Source organism: Neovison vison, chromosome 3 (genome assembly GCF_020171115.1).
Source record: "Neovison vison isolate M4711 chromosome 3, ASM_NN_V1, whole genome shotgun sequence".
Classification (NCBI taxonomy): domain Eukaryota; kingdom Metazoa; phylum Chordata; class Mammalia; order Carnivora; family Mustelidae; genus Neogale; species Neogale vison.
This window is the reverse complement of record NC_058093.1, coordinates 88,264,565-88,287,755: the sequence shown is the minus strand read 5'-3', so window position 1 is coordinate 88,287,755 and position 23,191 is coordinate 88,264,565. Positions and strand designations below refer to the sequence as shown.

Genomic DNA, 23,191 nt, shown 5'->3' with positions numbered 1-23,191 from the left:
AATATTTCAATTTTTTGACATTCTGAAATAGAAAAATATCATGGTGATTTGACTCATTTGATATATAATAGTTAATTACCAGCCAAATGAGGTTATAACAGTAAGAAATAGCATTAATAGGGGTCTGTGAGTTTGACAGAATTTTTTTAGAACATTTAATACTACATATTTATATACTATGGATTTATTAGTGGTCCAGATTATTTAAAGAAAAGTAACATGGACTAATAATCACAGTGGGAAAGATGGGCTAAAAGAGGAAGATACCTCCATTCTGAAGAGCACATTGTAAGTTGAGAAACGTATATCATGTCCCTAAGATACAACTACAATATTTTAGGTCTTCTGCATTGTCTTATCTATTTGATAAATGGTTTACTTTCTTTTGATAGGAGCAAAAACTTGACCCAGTTGTGTCTTTATAGGGATGTTTCTAAGCCCTATGTGACTTTAGGTAGGCTTACTTAATAAGAAAATAGCCCACTGAATTACATGTTAGGAACAAACTGTGCCATTAGTGGGCAGTGATTGACTTGGATGGCAGTGTGTGTGGGGGCAGGCGTGCTCTTAGGCTCTTGAGACACCGCCGTCTCGTTCAGTTCATGTTTTTCTTTAAAAAAAAAAAAAAAAAGTGTATTCAGGCACCTGGGTGGCTCAGTGGGTTAAAGCCTCTGCTTTCGGCTCAGGTCATGATCCCAGGATCCTGGGATCGAGCCCCACATCGGGCTCTCTGCTCAGTGGGGAGCCTGCTTCTCCCTCTCTCTCTGCCTGCCTCTCTGCCTACTTGTGATCTCTCTCTGTCAAATAAATAAATAGAATCTTTAAAAAAAAAGAATGTATTCTGGGGAGAAAAAATGCTCCCTCTACCCCCCCAATTCAACAACTGACCTATAAAATAAACTGACAAGACATAGATTAACAGGAATTAATAATTACTGCTTATTAATTATTAATATTATGAGTACAAGGGCTTCCTGGGGGGGGAGTGATTACCAAAAAAAAAAAAAGAAATACATGAGATTTGAGAAATTACATGTCATCTTGATAGGGGTAGGGGAGGAGGATATAGGCCACTTTAAAAGGAGAATAAATGATTTTTAGAAAGGATGAAAGGCACTTCGAAGATGTGATGGTTTGTGACAAAATCTTCTGGGTGTGGTCTCGACTCTGGGCTCCTCTCTGGGGACAGGAGTCAATCTTCTGTGGTTGACGAAATTGCTGAAGGGGGGATTGATGGTAGTTGAGCTCCTTTGGAGGACCCGTCTTTAGGCAGATGGGGGAGTTCTGAGGAAACTTATCCCTATATGCACTGTTTTTCAGATGCCTTCAGCTCAAGATAATCTTTATGCTAAAGAGGCAAATTTTGCTGCACCACCCTTCGGTATGAATAAGAAAGTATGACATGTTAAACAAAGATTTTCCTACATCTCAAGATGTAGGAAGATGTAGGTGGCTAATCACCAATTGGGTCACAGATTAAAAAAAAAAAGTGGTGGTCTTAAGGATCCTGTGATGTCTTATTTGTTTCCTTATGGCCGAGTGGGGTGGGGGAGAGCGAGGAGGAAAAAGCTTTTAAAAGCCTGGCTACTACTTATTTTGTAGGATGGTTAAAGCAGAGTCCTCTTTCAAAGAGGATCCTCTATTAACTTCCTCATTTGATTTTACATCCTGAAATCTAATTTCGTGAGCAGATAGCCCTCCCTAGACATCTCAGAGGACACCCCACTTGGGGGAATGATTAATGCCACAGCCATGAGGGAACTGTCTGCCAGGCTCTTTTCCTTTGCAGCACTGGAAAAGAAGTTTGCAACTACGTTGCAAGTATGTTGGGCAGTTGTGAATGAGAGCAATGTAATCTTTCTTAACTCTGATACCTATGTTTAAAACTGCTCTGTCATCTACATCAAGCCTTTATAAAGACAGGCCAATTGAGTTGAAGTTTATTGGGGTAACAACTTCCTAAATACATTTCACTACCCTAGGCTTAGTAGACTGACAAAAAGGAAAGAAGCAGACTGTGTGTGTGTGTGTGTGTGTGTGTGTGTGATATTTTAAAGGTGGGGGGAGATGCCAGAATTGCAGGAAGAAACATACTCTTAAAGATTATTACCATGGTGTCTACCAGAGTGAGAAGTAGGTGGCCTGCTAGTCTGAGACATAAATTCTCTGAGGCAGAACATAGAATTTTACTACCTAAATGTAATAAGATGTATTGTGCTATCAGCAAGGCCAGGAGCTCTGTGTGATTAAAATAAAAAAGGATCCAAGGATCTGCCTTTAACTACCATTTAATGATAATGATTTTTGTCTTTAGCATTTATATTGGAAGTCAAGAAAGAGGCAAGCTGCAGGCTATCTAATAATAATATGAATAATAATCACTGGCAATTGCCCTTCTCTTCCTCCTTAGTTCTTAAAGTCGCTGCTTATTCACAGAGAAAGTCCTTTTCCTTCATCTCAGTTTATACGGTAATCAAAATATTAGTTTAAAAATTGCATTGTACCCCACATGCCCATGCTGTAGATTTACAGTAGGGCAAAGTCAGAAAGGGCTGCTATGGGCCAATCTCTTTTACATGTTATCTTACTTATTTTTCACATTCATCCTTTCAGGTACATATTGCCACCCCTTTACTTTTATTTTTACAGGCTTTATTAGCTTATAATACATGTAGTCTCATAACCAGTGGTGACCTGGAATTGGCTCAGACCAGCAATGAAAGCCAGTCATTAAATATTGAGGATTTTAGTTAATGCCAGGAAATGGACCACATGGGATATTCACATCATGAAAATCAACAAAGGCTAAAAACAGGGCTCCATTCGTCCTATTACCCCACTACTCTCTTGGGGAGAGAAAATTATTTTCCCCAGACCAGACCCTTCTGAGTTCTTAGCTGAGACCCTTGTAATAAAAGACAGCTTAGCAGCAGGAGAAAAAATGCACACGTTATTAGGATGCATAGTCCTTGCACACATGGGAGACAAAACATGGGGGAGAAGGGACCCCCGCCCACCCTCCCAATGATGACTTAGAATTCAGGCTTAAATCCTATCTGAATAAGGAAAGAAGAGGAGGATGTAGGCCACTTAGGGGAGAACATGTGATTTTTAGGAAAGGTGACAGAGCCCTTAGAAGAGTAGATAAAAGATAGGATAGGTTGTGACAAAGCCAGTCTGAGTGTGGTGTTGACTTCTGGTCTCTTCTCCTGTGACAAGACTCAATCTTCCCTGGTTGATGAAACTCCTGGAGCGGTGATTTTATGGCTACTGAGTTCCTTTTGAAAAATCTCTCTTCAAGCAGATAGGGGAGTTCAGAGAGACCCTCTCACTGCACTTGCTGTTTTTCAAGTGCCTATAACTCAAGATAATCAGTCTACCACAGCAACATATTTTGGGGTGACATTCTGCTACCCTTCACCTCTAAGAGCAAGTTTACCACTCACTCCTGCCAGCTTACTGAATTTCAGAGTATAGATTAAAGCACAGTTTGCACTATGCAGAAAATACAGGCTCATTCCTTTCTCCAGCTTCTGGGAATTAAGAATTAATTCTGGGCTTCCTGCCACAAGTGTGCCCCCACACGTTTAGTCCCTCCCACCTTGATTCTTTGTTTCTTCTTCCATATTTCAAATGTATTTCCTTCCTCATTTAATGAAAACTTCTTGAGAATGGAAATTCTCTTACCTATTCTGTGTTTTGCCATTTATGCCTGCCAACATACTTACTAGAATAATAAAATTGAGCTAGAAGATGGTAGATGAAATTGCCAGAAAATAGGTAAAGATGTAATGTTGGCTTTGATTATTGACAAGTTTATTTGTCTGCTTAAAATGTCATCACAAATACAGTCACATTTTATACACTTTGATTTGGTGTACAGATTATAACTATATTTAAAAACTGAATTTATAAGCATTTTAATTTCTAGCCTCAAAGAATAGTAGCCATGTTTTACTCTAGATATTACTGTGTGCTACAGGTATACAAGTATAATGTTCAAAGAGTCTTAATTTTCAAAATAAAGAAGAAAAAAAATAACATCTTAGGTTCTAAAATAGAGATAAAGAAAAATAAAGAAATAGTCAGTTTCTGTTACCCTCCAACAAAAAGGAAATTAGAGAAATTAAGCAATGACAAGTTAAAAAGATAGAGTCCTCAAGTATTACTTTTGGTTCTAAAGAAGCATGATTTTATATAATTACTAAAACATTACAAAGACTCATTTAGAAATGTGTAGTTGTTAATGCTGATGTATGAAAAATTACACACACACACACACACACACACACACATACAAACAAACAAACCTAATAGAGTTTATGCCCCTTTTCAATTTCAGGGGAGCTTATGGTCATGACCTAGGAAAACGTCCTTGGATTACAGGAGATGAGACTATTGTAGGCCTTATGAATGACATTGTAGGTAAGTACAAAATGGATTTTTCCCAAAGGAATCATAAAAGCATTATCATTTAGATATAAACTTGGATTATAAAGTCAAAATCTTATTGAAGAACATCCTGGTTTTCTATTTTTACCTGTAACAGTAAAGAAAGAATGAATATACTATTAATTGAGACTTGAAGGCTATAGGGGACATAACTGGGTTATTTGGCACAAAAATAAAATATCTAATTATGTTTTCTTGCATATTTTAAAACTAATATGTACTCCCCCATAAAGAGCACATGTATTGTGTTTATTTATAATTAAACTGATTTTTTTAGGATTTTTTATTTATATATTTGACCGAGATCACAAGTAGGCAGAGAGGCAGCGGGGGTGGGGGGTGGGGGTGGGAAGCAGGCTCCCCACTGAGTAGAGAGCCCCACGAAGGCTGATCCCAGGATCCTGAGATCATGACCCAAGCCGAAGGCAGAGGCTTAACCCACTGAGCCACCCAGGAACCCCAAACTGATTTCTTAAAAATCAACTTAAATGAATTTTATAACATTTCATTATATGATAAACACTAATCTTTACGTGCTAAAATCCTAAAACACCAATCAGGTTTTGGCTCATTTCAATTTAATCCACAGTGACTAATTCTAAAATTAAGCTGAGAATTGTTGGAAATAATATGGCTTTTGATATTCTTTGGTTTATAATGTGTTTTCTAAAGTGAGTTATATATACTCTGGGTAGAATTTAAGATAGTTTTAGATGGCAAACGTGTTAACATTTAAAAAGAGAAGTAACTTAATTGGGCTGAATATTGAGGTTTGCTTGAAATCTTTTTTTTTTTTTTTTTTTTTTTGGTTTGCTTGAAATCTTACATGATATTCAGGGTATTGAAAAAAATTAACGATATGTTAATTTTGGAGTGGGATCTGATTAGAGGACTTTGGGAAATCCCGAGTTTCATAATGCTTTTTCAAATCTCACTCCTTTATTGCTTCATCCCAATTGCATCTTGGTCCGAAGACAATCATCACTGTGAGCTGGAGAAAGTGGAATTACAGTGAGGACAGTAGGACTTATATCCCGAAAGAATTACAGTAATTGACAAACCATGAAAACCTGAGAAACACCTTTTTATTCAGAAATGATTTTTGAACTTCTGCTGTGTGTCAGGACTTGTGGTGTGGGCCCCGAGGATAAAATGGTGTAGTAAAATGGTAAGAATTCTCATCGTCTTTATCCCATGGGATATCCTCATGGGACTTCCATACAGGAAGATAGTCCCCAAAATGTAAAATTAATATATACGTATAGTCATATAACCCAGAGAAATAAAAAAAAATAATTGACATTAGTGCTTCAAAAGAGGGAATGGTGGAGGGGACTGAACATAAACATTTAAGTACTCTGTATTTTTTCCCCTGAATTCTCACTAAACAACTTTTACTGTATTTAAAAAAAAAAAAAAAAAAAAAGAGGCATAAATTCCAAAGAACAAATAGAGCAAAGCAGATGATGGGAGCATTTTGTGAGTTTGATAACAAGTGGGTAAGTGGTAACTGTTTTTGTGGGGGAAAAAAAAGGTAAATCAAATCTCTATCTCCCAATGGAAAGGAAATAGAAAGCCACCCACTTTACACCGCAGAACCTTCAAAAGTCTGGAAATCACAATAAGCATCTCTAGAAGTGGGAGTAAAATAGGAATAAAAAAGAGAGATGTGTTGAAAGTCTGTTTAAAATTCAGATAGAATGCCAGCTCCCTTTGCCCGTTTTATGCTGCCAGGTGAATCCTTCTCCCCAGATGACTGGGTGAGTCCCTGGAGAGGGGAGATGAAGACTCCCGAGGGAGGATGTGTGTACTATATTAGTCTGCTCAGGCTGTCATTACCATATACCACAGACTGGGAGGTTTCAACAACAGACATTTGTTCACAGTTCTGGGTGGAGGCCAGAAGTCAGAGATCCAGGGGTTGGTTAGTGGTTGGACACTGTTCCCGGGTTGTACATGGTTGCTTTCTGTGTCACCACCTGGCCTTTCCTCTGTTCACACTCAAAGACAAAGAGAACTGTGGTGTCTCTCTTCTTACAAAGACACCAGTCCTGTTGGATTAAGACCTCTCACCCTTAAAACTTAATTTAACATTTATTGCCTCCTATAGGGCCTAGCTCCAAATACAGTCGCATTGGGGTTGGGATTTTAACATACGAATTTCAGCAGGACACAGCTTAGTCTATAACATATTCCTTGGTGAAAACAAAAGAATTAAAATAAATGTTTATCCACTTCTGTTCTAATTGAGTATCCAGTATTTATGCAGGAAATTGGAACAATTTTCTCTGTGATGTTTGGACAACCTAAAGATTCTTTTTTTTTTTTTAAGATATTATGTATTTATTTGACAGAGACAAGTGGCAGAGAGGCAGGCAGAGAGAGGGAGGAAGGGAAACAGGCTCCCCGCTGAGCAGAGAGCCTGATGCAGGGCTAGATCCCAGGACCCTGGGATCAGGACGTGAGCCAAAGGCAGAGGCTTTAACCCACTGAGCCACCCCGGGGCCCCAACCTAAACATTCTAAAGTTTTCCCTATACAATGGCTCAGTAGGGTCCCCTCACAACAAACCCCACCACATGCACAGTGGAAAAACGCACTCATGTGTGATACAGCCCAAATTACCAGACTTCTAAGGAAAATCCATTTTTAGTTTATGAACCATAAGAATGTATTACCTGGTCAAGAAGTTGAAAAAGAAAATAGAAGGGTTGCAAGAAAAAGTAAGTTCTGTTTCCTACTAGCTATTACTGAGTAATCATTACACTATATACATTTCTGTTTTATGTGGTTATATTATAGGATCAGGATATTGACTCCCAGTTTAAAATAACAGATTTAAGTACAAACCAAAGTGATCACTTCTATTCCAAACACATGGAGATGATAGAAAAACACTGGAGTAAAAAACATACAGCAATACTAAAAAAAATAATTAATTAATTTTAAAAAATAAATCAATAAAAATTTCTACCAGAAATGCTGCCATTGATAAGGAAAAGAGCAGTTGGAAGCCTGGAAGCACAGTTTTCAGGGCAGCACATGAAGCCAGGCTGTATGCACAGAGCCTGAATCCAGACCCTCTGGAGGAGCCCCAGGGTGAATCTTCTCAGCTCTGAATGCCTGAGGCTGGGACCCAAGGACAGAGTGGAGGTCAGTCAGGCAGGTGAAGGGGAGAACCTGGCATCTCCTACCAGGCTAGTCAGGTTCTTGGGAACAGCACTTGATCGGGTGTTAGTATTATGTCATATTATATTATATTATATTATATTATATAACACTAGAGGATCGTGTGTATTCTGATGGAGCAAACTACCACCTAAATAATCCTGGATTGTATTTAAGGGTATGTTGTTAAATAGTTGTTGAGTGATGCTTTCATTTTTGTTCATTTTCTAGAAGCTAATTATATGCATTCAAATGTCTAGCATGGAAAAGACCCCAAACAAACCTGGATTAATTTGACCTGAGCATATATGTTCTCTTTAGCTGTGGCTTTTGTTTTGTTTTGTTTTTTTCCTTACTAGGTTTGCTTTCAGAACATAAACTGCATTCTAGTCCTGTTATTTTATGCTTAATATTTATCATCCTCTAAAAAGGGAGTTAAGGATGTTTATATACAGGCCAAGGAAGTAGGAAGGGGATACTATTTGGTGAGATTTATTTATGAAGCTAGTAAACCCTACAAAAAGGTTCCTTTGACCATTTAGAAGTTTATAGCTCTAGTGAAACGTATTAAATATGCAAGTATTTTATTTGCCCAGCAAATACATCACAGCCATCACTGAAATTTCAAATGAGTCTCTCTCATTATAATTACTAAGGAAGATGGAAAAAAAACCCCACTAGTCAAATTTATTTAGAAAAATAAAGGATTCAACTTATTAAAAATACATATTTATTAACTCTAGCTTTGGGGACTTTTCTGTGCCTTTGAAATACCATACAAAATTATCATACATATGGGACAAACTTTATTTTTTATGGTTTTGTCCTGAATATTGTATTAATTAAATTACAGACATTTGACCCTAATGATACGAGCTATAAAAGATAACAATTCCTGGGGCGCCTGAGTGGGCTCAGTGGGTTAAAGCCTCTGCCTTCGGCTCAGGTCACGATCCCAGGGTCCGGGATCGAGCCCTGCATCAGGCTCTCTGCTCAGCAGGGAGCCTGCCTCTTCCTCTCTCTCTTCCTGCCTCTCTGCCTACTTGTGATTTCTGTCTGTCAAATAAATAAATAAAATCTTAAAAAAAAAAAAAGATAACAATTCCTTATTGAAATGAGCACAGTCACTTTCATAGAAATGAAGCTCAAGAAACAATATGTATTTTGTTTATTACATATATCATAATCATTATGTATTATAAGTAACAATAAGCATATATAACATATAAGTTATTTAAGGTAGTCTTTCCAAAGTCTCAAGTCATTTATGACATACATATGACAATATTTTATTTGAAATGTTGTCAGTGAACAAAGGTAATTTTTAGTTCAATTCTGAGTTTATTAAATGTCTGTTTTGTTCTTTACCATTCACATTTTATCAGGAGAAATATTTCTATTATTTTTTTGTTGACCAAAGGAATGTGACCCTCTACAAAGTGTATTAGAAACAATATTTTAAAAACTTGATACTTAGTAACTATTATCTCTTGTTTCTTTACTTTGTAAATTGCATGTATTAGAGAAATGATTCTTTTTTTTTTTTAAAGATTTTATTTATTTATTTGAGAGAGAGAGAGCATGAGAAGAGGGAGGGTCAGAGGGAGAAGCAGACTCCTTGCGGAGCAGGGAGCCTGATGTGGGACTCAAGCCCGGGACTCCAGGATCATGACCTGAGCCGAAGGCAGTCTCTTAACCAACTGAGTGACCCAGGCACCCAAGAAATGATTCTTAAGATGAAAAATGAGAAGTTCACCCTATTTGTTTTATTAGGAATAGATTATTTTAGAAAGTGTTTTTAAATATATTTGTGTTTAGATTATCTTATTTGTTGCAAATCTCACCAGTTTCCCTTTTTGCCTGGGTCACTAGGAAATTTTGAGAAAATTTGATTAAATTAAAAGTAGCAAAGTTTCTGTTTCTCTTCTGCATACCATTGTACTCTTTTTTTTTTTCATTTTTTCATCATTCTTCCTCAGTTTGTAACCCAAGAAACCTCAAATCCTGCTTGGAAGTGGAGGCTGCATAAATCATGAAATAATTAAAATAATTGTGTGACAAGTACTGTAAAAACCAGCAGAAGTCAAATTTATTTTTGTTACCTGCAAGCTCCACACATGTGTCATGAGCAAATAGACACATTGTACATTTGGGGCAATGATCGACTCTTCCAGATTCTTAAAACCACAGTCTTTATTTCACTGTAAAATTTCCCAAAAACAAGTAACAGGAGGATAATAAAAATTACTGTGTGTACGAATTGATAGACTGGATAGAGAGGAGGAGGAGACAATGAGCAATTGTATTTTTTTCATAGACATAGAAAATAATTTCAATTTCGGATGAGAAAGAAAACTGTTAATAAAACATTTTATATAGCGCGAACAATTCTGCAAAACATGGAATAAGTTTCCCTTATAATTAATGTCATATTATCAAGATGCTAGAAATAGAATTGCTGAAGAATGTTATTAGTATTATTATTAAGCCTACTTCTCCCTGGGTACATAAAAATCATAAAGGGCTAGATACATGCATTTCAGCTTATAAAAATGTTGTAATGTAGACATAAATTTGCTTTATGAAACTTGGGGTTGACCCTCTGAGAAGCAATAATCCCTAGAAGCTGTCTCCAGTTAACAAAACCTCATGCACTAGCCACCTCTGGAGGACACGGGAATTTACAACTCGAAAGAGTGGAAAGTTCTCAGACTTAGCCTGATTACAAACCTTATAAGCAAATCCACAATAACGTTTGCATCTGCTTAATCAGTTAGACAGAATGTGGATGGCGGTTCGGAGATCATCATGAATCCTCTTACTGAACACTAAGCAGCTTGGGGCCCTGTCATCTCTTGGCAAAATTTTTGAAATTAAATTAAAATTAGATGCGGAGGAATGTTGGTAATGAACATGGGCCTCCTGTATTTGATTTACAGGGAGTGGATAATGTAGACAACGCTTCCCAGTATAATCTGGAACAAAGGTTTTAATCTTTTTTTTTTTTTTTTTCCCTAAGAGAGAATTAAGATTTTGTCTTATTTCCTATCTATGAGACTTGAGGTGAGTCAGTTCATCTCTTTGGACACCAGTTTCCTCACTGATAGATATGGACAATTAAAGTAGATAAGTTACTGTGTGGCTGTGAAGAAGATGTGAAAAAAATACAAGTAACGTATTTAGAAGTCTTGGCACATAGTAATGACTCAATAAACATCCGCGTGCCAGGCATTGAGGTAAGAAGGCCCTGCTTGTATTTAACTAAGTCACACCTTCTGGTAAAGCAAAAAATTCTGTTCAATAAATAAACAAGCAGGAAGGCACTCTACAGATGAGAACCCTGGCTCATACCCATCTTGGATGAAGTGATTCAAATCTTGACATTTACTGCAGTGAATTGTAGATGATCTTCTAAAGTAAGGACTCTTCAAATCCTGATAAGCTTTCAGGAAGTTTTTAAAAATTCTTGCCCTGCAATGCTTTTAGTTCTCAATGTTTCAATAGTAATTCAAAAAAAAAAAAAAAAACCTCTTAGGAAAAAGAAGAACAAAGGAAAGTGACTTGGAAGAATTTGTTTGCTTAATTTCTTTTTTATTTTTTATTTTTTTATGGGATGCTGATGATACTGAAATCTCTTATAAGAACAGCTCTTGGTTTCAGAAATGTAATTTGTACCAAAAGAAAAGAGATAGGTCAAATAGATAAATTTTCCTTTAAAAAAATGCTAAAAATCAGTTTGATGGGTGGTGTTTTGGTGTTAGGAACCCTTGATTCTTTAGTGTCCATAGGTTATATTTTAAATAAACATTTGCATTAATGTCCTGAAACTTTAACATTTGCACCGTCCTCAGATAGACCTGTGTACATATACACACACATTAAATAGACTGACCATCTCCTTCACAAAGTTCAGTTGCAAGTGAGGTGAGCATTTCGTGAAGTGCTTGGTTGAATTTGGAGTGTTCTAAGATGAGGTCATTTTTGTGCATGGTGGCAGACAAATTATTCAAGTCAGCGAGGGATTATTTACAAAGAATTGATCTGAGTGTTAGTATGCCACTGAAAGTGAGGGAGTAGGTAGCACGGGGTCAAGTGTATGTCTACCTTAATTGAGCCTAGCACATCTGGTTCATTACATTCTTTGATCCAAAATGAACAGTATATTGTTTGGAGGACTAAAATTTTCAAGGAATGTATAATTATTTGAGTCAGATGCAGTTGTAAAGCAAAAAACAGGATGTCCAGCCTTCACTACAAAGTTTCCTTCCCTTCCTGCCTCTCCGAGTTCTTTGTTTTCATTTTGGGGTAACAGGTATGAATTTTTCTATCTTCTCATTACGTTCCTTCAAATGCTTCTCTTTCTATGAATTCTGCTCTCTTTATAAGATTGGTTTTCCTTCCTTTTCTCCTTTCACTTTCTCTGCCAAAATATTTTTTGGAATAAGTGGTTCTCAGAAAAGATGCACTGGAGAGCTCATGGATTTAAGGATGATATTAGATTAGATATCTTAGATAATGCTTCATTTTTGAGATAACAGGATAAATTCATACCATAATGCAAAGAAATAAATATAGTAAAGCTGGCAGCATTTCTTCTACATGTTTCCAAAAGATTTTCATATTGTAGGAGAAGACATATGCCACCGTATGCAACATAAGGTTATCATATTCCTATCTCTAGTATGTCTAGGACAAAATTTACTTAGTGCTAGGGATATAGAATGAGCTTGGTCTCATGTGCCTTGACTTCAGACTCTGTTCACCTTACAAGGACCAGAGATACAGCCTCTAACTGATTGATTACCAACATTGCACACCAAATGGAGAAATCCATCTGTTAAATGCAACCGGAAGTTTTTCTCGACTAGATGGCTATGTTGAAATAGAAATTCCCAAGTTATACACTTAGCTGCAGTGGCCTGCCCTCAAGTGGACTTAACCCTGCAATCTCCCTGTATATTAGATTAATCATTTTACTTGCTGTCTCTTCCTCTAAAATGGAACTCTTAAGAGAAGTATCTCTTTGGATATGAAATGTAGGACTTGTATTACACATTTTCCCGAATGCCTCGCACAGTTTTACAAACAATGGCACAAAACCCATTTTTCTCAGTGACAGTTAAGGAGATTTTCCTATTATACAGGTCTAAATGCTTTTACGAGACATTGTAAGAACTAAAAATATGAAAGTACTGTTTTTATTAAACTCTGAGTTCTTAAGGATCCAGTGTATGCTTTGTCTTTGGGTCTATTTCTAGTATGCAAGCCCTCATTACTAAGCATTAGATCAGATTACGATTGTGTAGTGGATATCTTAATTTTGCATGTGTTCCCCATCAGATAGTACCTATCTGTATTAATTATCTTGCATCTCAGTGTGTATGAATAAATCCCAGAGCTATTTAGGTCTTTTTGTTTTGCTTTCTAGCTCTTTTGTCTTACAAACGATTATATATCTCACTGTAATAACAGTGAAGTATGTTTGGCAAACTAGTTCTCTTATTAAAGGTGCATTTTAATTGCGTATTAGAAACAACTAGCTTTAAAAATGTGATTGGCCCTGCTTTCTTTTGAGATACATTTACCACAAAAATGTACTCTATGGGAATTTGGCAAACTACCTGATAATAGGATAAATCATTTTTATTTTACAGGAAAAAGCAAATGCGTCATTATTTTGTTGCTATTATTTACTATATCAAAAAGCAAATATGATTTTAGTCAGTTGTGTGCATGAGAGTCCAGATATCGCTTGATAAAATGAGTCAAGTGGGAAAACTTCCATTTCTTTGAATGACACATCAAATATGTCCTTATCTCTAAAAGCATTAAGGATGAAGAAGTGAAGCCTCCCTACCTTGTTTTTCCAAGTAACTTCAGCACTAATAGAAAAATCTAAATTATGATGTGTTTACTTTGCAGGAGCCAATGAAAAAGAAATTGCCCTAATGAATGGTTTGACTGTTAATTTACATCTTCTGCTGGTAAGTATCCTTTCCCACCAATGTTTAGTATACACTCATTTGTAGAATCTGACATTTTTCTATCTTTAATTCATGAGCATCTGGTGGTTTACTTATTTAAAAATAAGTTGTGAGGTTATTTTCATTTTTACCAGGAAATGCTGGACTATGATAGAAGGGCTTCTTCATAATCATGGGAGAGTTGACTCTTGCAAAGAGAGTTAGAATAATGAACAGTTCTTATCTCAGAATATAAGAAATAAAAGTTACAGTGGGTTAAAAGCAAAACTGCTTGCCAGCACACAAAATGATGTACAAATGCCGGCAAACACTGAGCTCTTCGGAAAGATAGTTTGCCAGTATGCTGGACTTCAGCAGGGTTGGATTCTGGATCAGTTATATTTTTATGGACAAATTTTGGGGGAATAGGTTAAAAAAGATTTAGAAAATAGAATGAAATTGGAGAAAAGGGATCTAATACCTTAAAAGAGTTACTGCATTTCAAGTGCTTCCTACTTGCTTCCTACTTCCTAAGTACTTAATAAATATGTATACCTTAAAATGTCAAATATATACTTGATTTGGAATATGGTGTCTATAGTAACCGCTTGAGGCTTTGAAAAAATTTTATTTCATTTTTAAGTGAGTTTTTGGAAACATGCCTATGTGACCAAAGCACACAATGAATATATTAATATTAATATATTAATATTAATATATTAATAAAATGCAGAAATGATTTTTAAATATCCCTAAAAGAACACGTTCACAGAGTATGTTAAACATGATGGTAAATAGCATAGTTTTAAGTTCAGACACCTCGGGGTTTGATTCCTAGCTAAGTTACTTCACATCTGACTTTGGACACAGTTTTGGTGATTTCTACATCTTCATTTTCTCTGTTATGAAAATGAAGACAAAAATACCTACCTGAGGTCCCCCTGGGTGGCTCAGTAGGTTAAGCCTCTGCCTTCGGCTCAGGTCCTGATCTCAGGTTCCTGGATTCCAGCCCTGCATCAGGCTTCTGCTCAGCAGGGATCCTGCTTCCCCCTCTCTCTCTGCCTGCCTACTTGTGATCTCTCTGTCTCTGTCAAATAAATAAATAAAATCTTAAAAAAAAAACACCTACCTGCTACATATATAAAAGGGTGAAAAGTGGTAATATGTGAAAATTGCTTCAGCACGTTGGCCAGTGATCCACACTAAGTCAACGGGTAGCGATCATTTCATTGTTACTGTTGGCAGGCAGTGTTTATTTTCTAGGAACTGTGGGGAAAAAGGAAGGTCTCCCTTGAACAAATGAGCTATTTCTCCCTGGTGCCTCTAGAAATGTCAAATGTTTCATGTTAGGGCTGAGGCCCTTCCAGTTAGACCTAAAATAAAATCCCATAAAGTAATAAGGCAGCGGAAATATGTACCAGAAACCAAATCAGCAGTATAAGATGAATAACCATAAATAAAATAAAATTTATGTAGAACATAGTATTCAGTCTTACAATAGAGAAATTACCATTAAAGGCATTGGAAAGGTAGTTTTTCAATTAAAATTTAAGTAAAGTTTGAGAATTTGTTTTTATCTCATGTAGTCTCCAAAATTTGCTTTTCTATTGATAAATATAATGAACCAGTACCTTCTTTTATTTTATAATTCACTAGAAATAAGGCTAATTGGGAAAGGAACCCTTGACAGACATCTAGATGTGTCGTTGAGTCAGGCCTTTAAAATGCCAGGATTATAAAATGAAAGTATGGTATAAACTGAACAAATGTATAAATTGTACATTAATGGTTTTCTCAATAAATCCATTTCATTGCAGTTATCCTTTTTTAAGCCTACACCAAAACGCTATAAAATTCTTCTGGAAGCCAAAGCCTTCCCTTCAGATCATGTAAGGATTCTTCCAATTATATTTATATTCTTTCTATTCTTCCTAGAGGAGCACACCATTTGCCTGTGTTGAACAGTTGATTCTCTAGTCTTTTTCCAAGTAACTTTACAATAAAAAGATCTGTCAAATGCTTTTGATTAGGTGTTTTTAAAATATAGATTGTAGCTTTATTTTTTTGTGTGTGTCCAAGTAAAACATGTGTTAGGGGAGGAAAGGTTTGAATGGGAGCATTGATTTATTAGTCTTTTTAAAAACATTGAGCGAGCTGCTGGTTTAAATCAAGTGCAGTTATAAATGTTTTATTAATTCTTGTTGCTGTTTTACTTTATGAAATCAAATCAATAATACCCTAGTGCTTAACCCTTTAGCTATATAGAATAAGAATAAAACTTTAATTTGTCCATAGCATGCTAACATAATTATTGGTGCTTTATTATAAAAAAAATGATTAAGGATTAAGAATATTTCTTGTGAATCATTGTCTTGCTTCTTTAAGAAACTTGATCATTCCAGACATAGACATGGATAAAGTTGCATATTTCACTTTTAGTGTTAGAGAGAAATTTGATTTCTGTCTTTCTATTATCACTGTTAACTGTTAAAGTCTACATCATTTAATTGTGTCCAAATCAATAGCCATTACTTTACTGAAAAGGATCAAAACCTTGATGTTGAGAAAGAATTCAGGGTCCCTAAATTTCCTGTTCCCATTCATATCTTGTACTGTTAGTGAAGGGAAATTTCTTTTTTGTGTGTGTGTGTGATTTTTTTTTCAATTTATTTATTTTCATAAAAACATTATTCATTATTTTTTCACCACACCCAGTGCTTCATGCAAGCCGTGCCCTCTATAATACCCACCACCTGGTACCCCAACCTCCCACCCCCTCGCCACTTCAAACCCCTCAGATTGTTTTTCAGAGAGGAGTAGGGAATTTGGGTAAATTGGAAGGGGAGGTGAACCATGAGAGACTATGGACTCTGAAAAACAATCTGAAGGGAAATTTCTGATGATCTTTCCTTTTACTAATGTTACTCTTTTTGGGGTAAGCCCTTCCTATAAGCTAGTTCAAATGTAACAAGTCCACACTACTCACTCTGGTTATTTTGTAAACTCCAGTTTTGACTTAAATTAGGAGATTTAATATCTTCTACAAATCTCTTAGAACTCCCTGAAGCCTAGATGGCCCCTGTGCTTCCATCCAATTTCTAAGATACAGTGTTTCAAGGAATGTTCTGATTCCTGCATTTAAATTAAATTAAGCAGTTCTTTTCTGGTGTATTCTTTTCAGCCACTTTTAACCTTGACCTTAGATTTAATACAATAATATGCTTTTATTGTTATTTTATTATCTCTTTCAGAGTTATTTCAATGTACTTCTGTGCATTGGACTTGATTTAATAAATCATTCTTCTTTTCCAGTATGCTATTGAGTCACAGCTTCAACTTCATGGACTTAACATTGAGAAAAGCATGAGGATTATAAAGCCAAGAGAGGTATATGAGAAAGAGAAATAAATATTCATTCTGTTTCTCTTTAGTATTGATTTTTTTCTTCATTTTCCTCAGAAGTTTATTATCCCCATTACTTTAATGGAACTTTCAAGAATGTATAAAAGACGTATACTTCTATTGCTGCTAGCTCATTTTGCTTAAAATGGAGAATTAACTTGGAAGTATATGTATTTTTATTTTTCGAGGGGTAGTCATAAGCAAACTATTTTCCTGTGAATACCACTGGAGTTTGCCATATTCTTTAGTGGGATGGAAAGGGATGGCAAATTGCATGTGTCATGTTCGATTTCAAATACTATTGCCTTTGGATACCTTTAAAATGATATTTGTTGAAATTGAATGATGCTTATCTTTTATATCTCTTTTTAATCTAAGTATCAAATATTTTCCTTTGTGCTTGGATGGGGTGGGGTGTAGAAAGAGATGCAGTGTAGCAGAAAGAGGTTGGGATTTCTGGCCTGGCTTTTAGACCCCACAGAAATCCCAGGCTCAGCAACTTACTGGGGAAGGGACTTAAAGAAAGTTACCTTATCTCTCTGGAATTCCTTCATATTTAAACAGGTAACAAAGGAAGCACCTAATCAGGGTTGACATATGTTCAAGATCTAAAATAACTGTGCACTTTCCATTAATAGAGATGTAAGGCCAAGTTGTACAGACTTTGACATACCAACCCTGCAGCTTGTGTAATTTGGCACCAAGAGATCCACACAGAATAAATTGTAGGCTTCACAAATGATGCTCCCAGGCTGTTAAGCCAATGTTTGAACAATTATTTCTCTCAACCCAGAATACTTTGAGAAATTAAAATCTACTCCATTTAGTTCTATTTGCCAACATGCAGTCAATTAATGGGATAGAAAGTTCTCATGCTTGTGACAGGGTATCTATTTCATGTGTCATATATAAATTGATAATTTCTAGCAAAAACGAAGATAGCCACTAATTTATCAGAAGTTCTAATGTTGAAAGAGGTAAGTGTTATGGAACCTCATGATTTAATCATAAATCTTGAGAGTATTCTTTAGCATTACTAGATTAGAGCAGATCATCATCAGAGAGAACCATATTCTACCATTAAGCTGTACATTTCTTTTGGGCTTTATACTGATTCTTTAAATAAATAATTAGTATATAAAGTACTTCATCTTCTGCACTTTGAAATTATGGTGGACAAGCCATTTTAGAATTCTTTTAAGAAAAAAAAAAGCGTTTTGGGTTGCCATGTTACTATTTTTACTTGGAATTTGTCTTAGAATTACTAAGATCCTTCTCTTTACATATAAAATACGTATCAGCTAATAATTTAAAGATTTCAGTATCAGTACTATTTTTATAGATTTCAGTTTTTAAAATAAGTTCCAGACTTCTAGTAGAAACTAAAGTATGTGCTATATTTGTGATAATATGTGCCTAACATGAGACACAGTACTTGATAAATAGCAAGAATTGCCAAAAATTAAAAATAACTCAAGGAAAATTTATGAATACCTTAATGAACTTCCTCCAAATATTAATGGAGTAAATGATGTTTTGACCTCAAAAAATATGTCAGATTTAGCACTGGAGACAATTTATAAAAACTTTGTAAATAGATAAGAATGATTAAGATACAAGGAGATACTTTGTGGTTAGCAGATTTCTTTTTGCCCTAGTTGTTTGCAAGACCAAGTTTAAATTCACTCAGAATTTCCACTGAGTAAGCAATCATTAGTCTTAGCTGGGGAGAAGTGGAAAAATTAACCATGATAATACTGAGTTTTACTGATATTTCCCTTCATTTTTGGAACTTGATTTTTAGACTGGTGTGGAGGAGAGTTTACTCTTGGTTAGGTTATACTCAGGTGAAAGGTATGTGTTTTTCATCCTGGAAAACATAATGTGATTGATTAATAATTTCCAGGAAATTTTTACCATTTAATATTTCAGGGGCTTCTCATACTTCCTGGTATTTTACTGGATGGGAATAAGGAGAAAACAATTTGTAGGCATGCAAAGAGTAAAGATTAATTGAAAAACTAAAGAATAAAGCAAGTAGGGTTTTGCAAAGACAATATTTTTTTTATGATTTTGTTATCATTTCTTATAATAACAAAAGGCATACTGAAATGCTGCTCTCTCACAAGACTTTTGAAGACCATTAATTGGAAGAAAAAAAAAAGAAAAAACCTTTTCTTTGAGTGTTCTTATGTGGGCAAGAACTCAAGGTGAATTTTAGATTGGGAAATATGACGTGACAAATTTGTTATTGTAGATTGGGTGTAACTTGTGCCTGACTCAACTTTAGGGTGAAGAAACACTGAGAACAGAGGATATTCTTGAAGTAATTGAGAAGGAAGGAGACTCGATTGCAGTGATCCTGTTCAGTGGGCTGCATTTTTACACTGGACAGTTCTTTAATATACCTGCCATCACAAAAGCTGGACAAGCAAAGGTATGCACACCGTTGCCCCATCCCACTTGCCCGGAACATCACTCTACTGAGTAGTCATCTAACTGTACTTCTAGTGAAATAACCTTTGTGTGTGTGTCTGTGTAAAGCTATTTAAAGAGTTAAAAAAAAAAATAAGTAAGACTTGCATTTAAAAAAAAAAATCTGTACTCTTTTGCTTTAGGGATCTCTATTTAAACCTTTTCTTTGTCACTTCTGTTGTCTCACTTCTTCAGTACCATCTGCTGTCCCAAAGTTTGCCTCTAATCAGCAAGACAGGTGAGCTTCCTACAAGGTGATGTCATTGGTACTGAGTTAGTTCTTTAGCAGTCGTGAGACAGAATACTTTGGATAATGACTGTATATGGCAAAACTTTTAGAAGCACAACTCTGGGACTTTGCCGTACTCATTCTCAATGTAGTTCAGTTCTCACTTAAACTTAGGTGCTTGAAGAAAGGGAGATGCAGAATAAAAGTTAACAATAGATCGCATTTGACACAGTGTACTTTTAAAAAGCCACTTCGTTCTTAAGACTCTTGAGAAATTATGATCCTGCCAATAATGAGAGTTTTTTCCTACATTTTTCCAAGTCATACATAACATCGTTTACTACTTTGAAATTATATCTCTTTATGTATGTTTGTAAAAAAAAAAAAAAAAAAGAAGAAAAAAAGAGTATTTTTAGTTTTTGTTTGCCTAAAAAAAAGAAATTAGAGTAATAATATTCAGCAGCTATAATTTGTATTTAAAATCCTTAAATATCAGTTCTATTTGATTCAACAATGAAATTATGCATTTAAAAAGGTGACAATGGAATTTTGTTCTGAACATTAACAAGTTACAGGATTAATATATGTGTGAGGTCTCATTAATATATTCAGTTATTGAAGCTAATGAATAGAACTAATGAAAAGAAATTTAGTACCGTTATCAGCAGTCTCTAGGAATTTCCAGCCATGACTTCTAACTGGTTTGATGGATAAGTGAGAAAGTGGTGCATTACAAAAGATATAAAGATAATGTCTTCTTAATTTCGGCATTAAATGTTAAACACCAAAATAAAGGGAGGTCAATAAAAAATTATATTTTAAAATGTTATGCAAGTAATCAACAGTCCCTGATCCCCTTAGTATACATGCATGTCTCATTAACCTTCATTGAAATGAGACAGGAAGATAGAAGACGGACCACGGGTTTTGGAATCACAGTCTGAGGTTTAAATCTTGGCTAGGTTATTGTATTGTTATATGATCTCGGGCAAGTTACTTGACTTTTCTAAGCCTCTTCTCACAAGGGTTAATTTGGAATAGCTGGACCCACTTCATGAATTCGGTGTTGAGAAGGAAGACTGTAAAATATGTGCTATGTTGCACACATTCTGCTTCCATGAAGGCTCCTTTGCACCTTGCACTGTCCTCAACAAATATGAAGCTATGGAAAGTGGCTCAGATAGACATTTTATTTCCAATTGAAAAGCAAAATAGATTTGTTTACCTAGGTGCTGTATGTAATTCTCATTCCAAAGTACTTTGCTAAAACATTCTCTCAGTATTTTCCAGGCTTGCTTTTACTTAAAAAGTGTAATAAATGCCTACCATGTGACACTCTGATTAAGCCTTCAGTCAGATGAAGGTAAGAATGAGCAGTGCCATCTCAGTGTAACTGCACAGAACCGATGGATACTATGGGAGTGAAATTGGGATTGAGTAGACTTTAATTTAACCATTATCAAAATTATTCTAATGCTCATTTATACTCTGGCTAGACAGTTTCTCCCATTCCCAATGGAAGGTTGAGAGAAGTGATTTTAAACTGTAGACTTACATAGCTCTCTTGGGTGGTCTGTGCAGATAAAGCTGAAGAGAAAGAAAAATTAAAGGTGTCAATCAAAAAAGAGGAAATTCTAGGGGGAAAAAAGGCATTAAACATCACTGTTAGAAATTGCTAAATAAGATAATAAAAAAAGTTTCTGGAAATGAAGTATGGCAGGAACCAAATTGATACTGAGAAGGAGGAAGGAAAGTCAACAAGAATAGTTGTTTATTTCATAACCATGTAAAAGGGAAGTGAGAACAGGAATTTTGAAAAAATATATTAACTAAAGAAATGTATGTATTATACCAAAAAGAGTGCAAATCATAAATAAGTGGCTTGATGAATTATTTTGAACCCATATAGTCATCACCCACATTAAGAAACTTCTAGAACATTTATGCTGCTCAGAACCCTTAATTGTGCCTTCTCTAAAATACTGTTACCTCCCCTCCAAAGGTACCACTCCTTCCTCTAGCCATATATATTAACTTTATCCATCTATAAATGTGTTAATATGTATCTTTGTATCTGTCTTACTGGCTCATTATTACGTTTCTGAGATTCTTTCATGTAGTATGTAGTGGTAGTTTTGTGGGGTTTTTGGTAGCAGTAGTTTCATTTTTCTTTTCATTTCAGTGTATTGTTTCAGTGTATGAAATCGATCGCAATTCATTTTTGTTTTCCATTCTGATCAGGATAGGTATTTGGGGTTTATTTCCATTTGAAGGCTACTGCAGTAAGTGTGACTCTGAATATTCTCAGACATTAGGTAAGCATTCACACCAGTTTCTGTTACATACATACTTAGAAATAGATATACATACGTCTAATCCTAATCAATAGTACCAACTTCCCAAAGGGTTGTACCAATTTGGTATACTCCCATCAACATGTATGAGAGCATTGGTCACTCCACATCCTCCTGATAGCCAATCTGATTAGTTTGTAGTCATAATGCATTGTAATTTTAATTTGCACTACCCCTGACTATTGATGAGGTTGGGGTTTTTCAAATGTGTTTTTTGCCTTCTGAGTGTCTTCTTTTAAGAAATACGTGTTCAAATGTCTTGCCCAATTCGCATTCAGTTTTCTGTCATTACTTGGCTATAGATGGTATAGAAGTGGACTTTGAAGCATAGAAAAAATACAAGATTTCCAGTAGTCACATAAAAATAAAAATTAATTAATCAAAAGAACAGTTTTGATTCATATAATGAATTTCAGATGCTGAGGCTTTTCTTAAATGAGAAGGCCTGAGATGGTAACAAGTAGGGCTGGCCAAGGAAAATTAAACATAGTGTCAAGTTATAAGGGAAGGCCAGCATATGAAAAGAGATTTCAGTTTGAAGATACATTTTCCTTTTTTGTCTTTGAAGCCATTTACTTTATTTTATATTATTGGCCAACCCACTATTTTGGAAATTTGCCTCATTTCCCTATTTCAAATGTTTCATATTCTATTAGTTGTTCCTACTAATCATTTATTCTTTTTTACACACACTGAAAGTAGTTGCTCCTCATTGCCCTTTGAATTATTATCCCTAGAGATTTTAACCATTTCCAAGATTCCACTCTTGTTGCCAAGTGAAAGCTACAGAGTACTCCCACACTCGAAAATGATTATTTGTGTTCATCTCCCTATTCTACCTGGAAATCCTACATCCACTCTGAAATCAGTAAGCTCTAGTTTTGTTTCCCCTAAAAGGACCCTAATGTTTCATGCCACCACCCTTCTGGACCTTTAGACTCAATTCTGACATTTTCCTCCTCTTTGCCTTTTCAACCAGTCACTTTTTAATCCCACCTTCCCAGGGTTGGTCTTTTCTTTAATATTCCTGAATTAAATTAAGTTTCTAAGCTTTAAAAACAAAATCCCAATGAGAAATTTGGGCAAAAGTTGGGGATTTCTTTTTCTGCCATGAAAGATTTGAGTTAGGAGGCTGCTGCGATGCACTGA

At 35.5% G+C, this 23,191-nt stretch overlaps 1 protein-coding gene across 6 annotated transcripts in view; it reads left to right on the top strand.

Annotated features, from left to right (window-relative positions):
- KYNU (kynureninase) overlaps positions 1-23,191 on the top strand; it is a 217,425-nt gene that overhangs the window by 138,661 nt on the left and 55,573 nt on the right. For all 6 annotated transcript variants that reach the window (XM_044242548.1, XM_044242551.1, XM_044242549.1 and 3 more), the window contains 5 exons: positions 4,343-4,425; positions 13,542-13,603; positions 15,400-15,471; positions 16,895-16,969; positions 19,275-19,421. In XM_044242548.1, the coding sequence (XP_044098483.1) occupies positions 4,343-4,425; positions 13,542-13,603; positions 15,400-15,471; positions 16,895-16,969; positions 19,275-19,421 (439 nt within the window). The remainder of the gene's footprint in view (positions 1-4,342; positions 4,426-13,541; positions 13,604-15,399; positions 15,472-16,894; positions 16,970-19,274; positions 19,422-23,191) is intronic.